Below are 4,175 nucleotides of genomic sequence, written 5' to 3' on the forward strand. Positions count from 1 at the left end.
GTATGTTAAATAATATTTCATTCTCCGTTTATATTGTTATGTAAAAGTTTCGTTATAGATTTCCCGTTTGGTCTTCTTATATGTTAGGCCAAGATTACATTCTTGGAGTGGGTGCACGTTATAAGTTCTTATATCTGATTTTGTATTTATGTGTAGTTTCTTCCATCTTTTCTTTTTTTAAAAAAAAGGTGTCATTAAAAAAGTCACCATGAATAATGAAACCAACTCTTGTGGATTCCAGAGCACAATACCCTCATTCATAAGGAAATACTGGAGAAATTATAGATGTGAACAATGAACTGAAGATGATAATATAAACGATTACAAAGAAAACTTAGTAGGTGAGAAATCCACAAACGCATCTGTAACGCAGTGGGATTGACCAAGAAACAAGATTTCAAAAAGAGTGCTTCATTGCCAGTTGCAGTTCAATACCGTCTTATCTCTGATGGTTCATATCAACGATAACATGCATATACTTCAGTGACGGCACGCTTTGAAACCAGGTGTTTCAAATAGGACTGAAAGATTCTCCTGTATGTGGGCTATGCGATGAAGAAAAAGGCGTGAACTATCCACTACTACCGTAAGCACGATAAAAAACAGAAGACTTTAATCAGAACTTCCATTCACGCAAGGCTATGCTTCCAACATGTGTGCGTTGTTGGCATGATCACATAAAAGTGAACCATTAATAAATCTGATGTTAAATTCGATCTCTCTGGATGTAGGTTGTAAATTATATATGGAAGTTTTTATATTCCTTTTTTATTTTCATACAATTACTTCGTTAGTGTTTCCTGGTCGTGTCATGTATCAATTAATTATTCATATCCTATGTTTATTTGTAAATAGTAATTAACGAACTAAATAGCAAAACAACCATTGAGAAAGATTGTACTAAAGAGTGACGTATGACTTTTTGGCGATGAGCAAACGAAAATAAAGAACAAAGGAAAAAGATACCATAACATCGATTCTTAAGTGTTCTCCATTAATCAAATTACGGTTTCCACTCAGACAAATTAAACTGACGTGTAATATTTATACAAAGTATAGCCCATTAAGATGCAGCTTTTCCTCTGGAAACGTTCAGTGCGTAGCAAACTTTCTTGCTACGACATTGGTTTTCCTTTGAGCTCTAATTTTTAGCACCTTCAGTAAATATCTAAATGTATTAATTTGCTTTATAGTTCCCATTTCTTATGGTATCAGTGACAGTATCCCGAAACTTTCTTCCGACATGAAAAATGAGATGGATGGCTACACTTTCTTCAGAGCTATGAAACCACTCTATTACCTTAGCAAACCGTTTGGTTTGGCACCTTTCACGATAAATCAACATTCAAACAAATTTTCGACATCTCCTTATGAGAGCATATATTCGGTGTTCGTGCTTACATTAGAGGTCACAATGATCATTTTTATGGTAAATGAACGGTTACGTTCGGTCCACTTGATGGCCACCGTAAAACTAACTGACATAGCTGAGTTTGTGCTAACAACCTCTTCTGCCGTCCTGACGCTCATCTGTCTATGTTTCTTCTCTCTCAAAAATCTCATCCAAATTCTAAACAAGCTCCTTGAGATTGATAGGCTAATTATGCCAAATCCAAGCAATGAGTACAAAAATGTGTTCAAAAAACAGGTTGCACAAGTACTTACACTTGTTCAGCTGCTAATTACTTTGTTTATAGCTGATGGAATTTTATGGGGAAGTGTCGACAAACAGTATATTTTCCATTATGCCAGTGTTTATCCGTTCTATGCAGCAGTTGCAATTGCTTGTGCCCAGTTCTCCTACCTGGTGTTATGGTTGAGGAAACGCGTATGTCTGGTGAATGAAAGACTTCTCGCCGTATGGCAGCGGAGGAAGGTTTCGGTGGCGCTATGTCCGCCGCTGCACAACATGCAAGTGGCTGCTGCACTCCGAAGAGCACAGTATGACGTCAGTACTGGAGGCGACAGTGTGAGTTACCTTCAGGCATGCATCGCATCTGTGAACTTGCTAATACTTCTATTGACAGCCTTTCCTACACTTCTGTATATTTCACACTATTGTCAAGTAAACAGGGGGGGGGGGGGAGAGAAGGGAAGCCGAATTTGTATGTATGTCGCTCCCCTGTTTACATTAATTTGACTATCTTTAAAGCTACATCTACATGCCTTGAAATAACTGTGATTTACATTTTGTCACAGTTTTCGTCTCGTTCCAGTGAATCATTTTGAGTTATCTGAAACATAGGTATTCGTTTACTTTAATTTTTTTATGTTTCGTTTTCTGTAACAGTATATTATTTCTTGTGATTTGTTTTTATTTGTGTGTGTTTGTTCGTGTGTGTGTGTGTGTGTGTGTGTGTGTGTGTGTGTGTGTGTGTGTGTGTGTGCGTGTATTTGTGTGAGACGTGCAGGAAGTTGGTTTGGTGGTAATGTGTTGTTTACATTTAACTATTCCCTAATGTGATGAAGTGTTACTAATCCCAGTGAAAGTATTTCTCAGTGTTGTCTTGAGACAGTGCATAATTCGAACATGAACTCTCTGATACCCCACTTTTAGAAATTTATATGACTTGATTCTTAGTAATACCATTTAAGCTGTGTTTGAGTAGGGAGAAACAAGTGGTCTGTTTGTCTGTGACATATGTCAAACACCATCTCAGGATTGCCTCTTTGTTTCACATACATATAAGTTAAAAACAGTAATCTAAATAGTGTTATAGGTAGCTTATGAGTTGATTGCTTATAACTCAGATTATAAGCACTTTTCACCATAAAATCTCTGAAAAGATGTGATGCCTGAAATATCACTGGTGCAAGAAATTTTCATCTAAATCTTCAGATAGGCTCGGAAAGCAGACGTAACACAAACTCTATTAAAATTTCGGGTATATATGATCACAACACAGGTACATGATGGGTAAACTAAACATCACAGTCATACATGCAGTAAGGTTTCGTTCTCAGAACGTATTGTTGCAAAATGTAAAAGCTCTGTCAGTAAGGCAGAAGACACCGAATAAATAATATATCCCTCAAATTCAACATTTAAGCTATCTAAACATTGACACCGAAATTGTTACTGATCATGGTTTGGCAGTGTGAGCATTATGACTGGAAAATTGAAACTTTTCCTGAAATTCAAGAAAATAATGCAGTTATGGTAAAATAATAACCATTTGTAATTGATAAATGTTGTCAAGTTTCATTAGGAAAGTTTTAAGCAAAATTTGGGTAAACGTATTTCTTAGAACTAAACAGATATGTTGGTGTTCATCAATCGTACCACAATGATAACTCAAAGAAGAAGGAAGTCAGCAATCAGTCACAATTGAATCAGTAATGTGCTAAAGATATAGATGTAACCTATTGTAAAGTCTACATCTTTACATATGATGTGTTGACACCAATTATGTTCAGTTACTTTATAAGAGTAACGAAAGGTTAATGTCTAACTGTAAGTTGCTTTCGTTGTTAGACATTCTTTGTGGGTACGTTGTTATTTGACAGATTTTTTCTCTGTGTTATATCATTTTAACCAACTTCCGTATCGAATTTGGTTGTCGTTTTGACACGTTGGACTTTTGATTTTGTTCATACCTAACTTGTCAACAGGTTGGCCATTTTTATAATTCTTGGTGTTCTTGATGTAAATTGCATCATAGATGTTACCGTATCATCGAGAGTTGGCAATGGTTCTAGTTCAAACAGATATTACTTTTACCTCTTCCACAGGCTGAGATGTAAAACACATATCTGCTGATAATTGGACACACAAGAACGTTCAACTTCGTATTGCTGTAACGTATGTAGGAATGATTTCAAGTCACTAAATGTGTCCTCTATCAAATTTTTCGCTGTTTATTTTGCGACTATAGTTCTGAATCTTGATAATTTTCCATAAATTTAGTTTTGCAGCAATATTTATTAAGAACCTTCATTTATTCAATGACGGTTATGCTCATTAGTCTGATTTAAAAGTTGCTCATGTACGAAACTGACTGAGTAGTTCGTTGCTTAGCAGGCTCACGTCTTTCACTAAGTACACTAGGCGCACTCTTCCATCTTTAACTTCTCAGTGCAAACTAAAAGTTACACTATTGTGCTCTCCTGAGGAAATCCTTTGTCACCTCATGGAGTTACTTCATACGCAAAGTTTCACTGCTTGATTTCATTGC

The 4,175-nt window shown here is 36.0% G+C and overlaps 1 protein-coding gene across 1 annotated transcript; it reads left to right on the top strand.

Moving 5' to 3' along the window:
- Positions 1-1,243: 1,243 nt before the first annotated feature.
- LOC124796107 lies at positions 1,244-2,793 on the top strand. Its single transcript, XM_047260195.1, has 3 exons — positions 1,244-2,065; positions 2,610-2,699; positions 2,752-2,793. The coding sequence occupies exons 1-3, from the start codon at positions 1,244-1,246 to the stop codon at positions 2,791-2,793; spliced, it is 954 nt and encodes a 317-aa protein (XP_047116151.1).
- The last annotated feature ends 1,382 nt before the right edge of the window (positions 2,794-4,175 follow it).

Source organism: Schistocerca piceifrons, chromosome 4 (assembly GCF_021461385.2).
Source record: "Schistocerca piceifrons isolate TAMUIC-IGC-003096 chromosome 4, iqSchPice1.1, whole genome shotgun sequence".
Classification (NCBI taxonomy): domain Eukaryota; kingdom Metazoa; phylum Arthropoda; class Insecta; order Orthoptera; family Acrididae; genus Schistocerca; species Schistocerca piceifrons.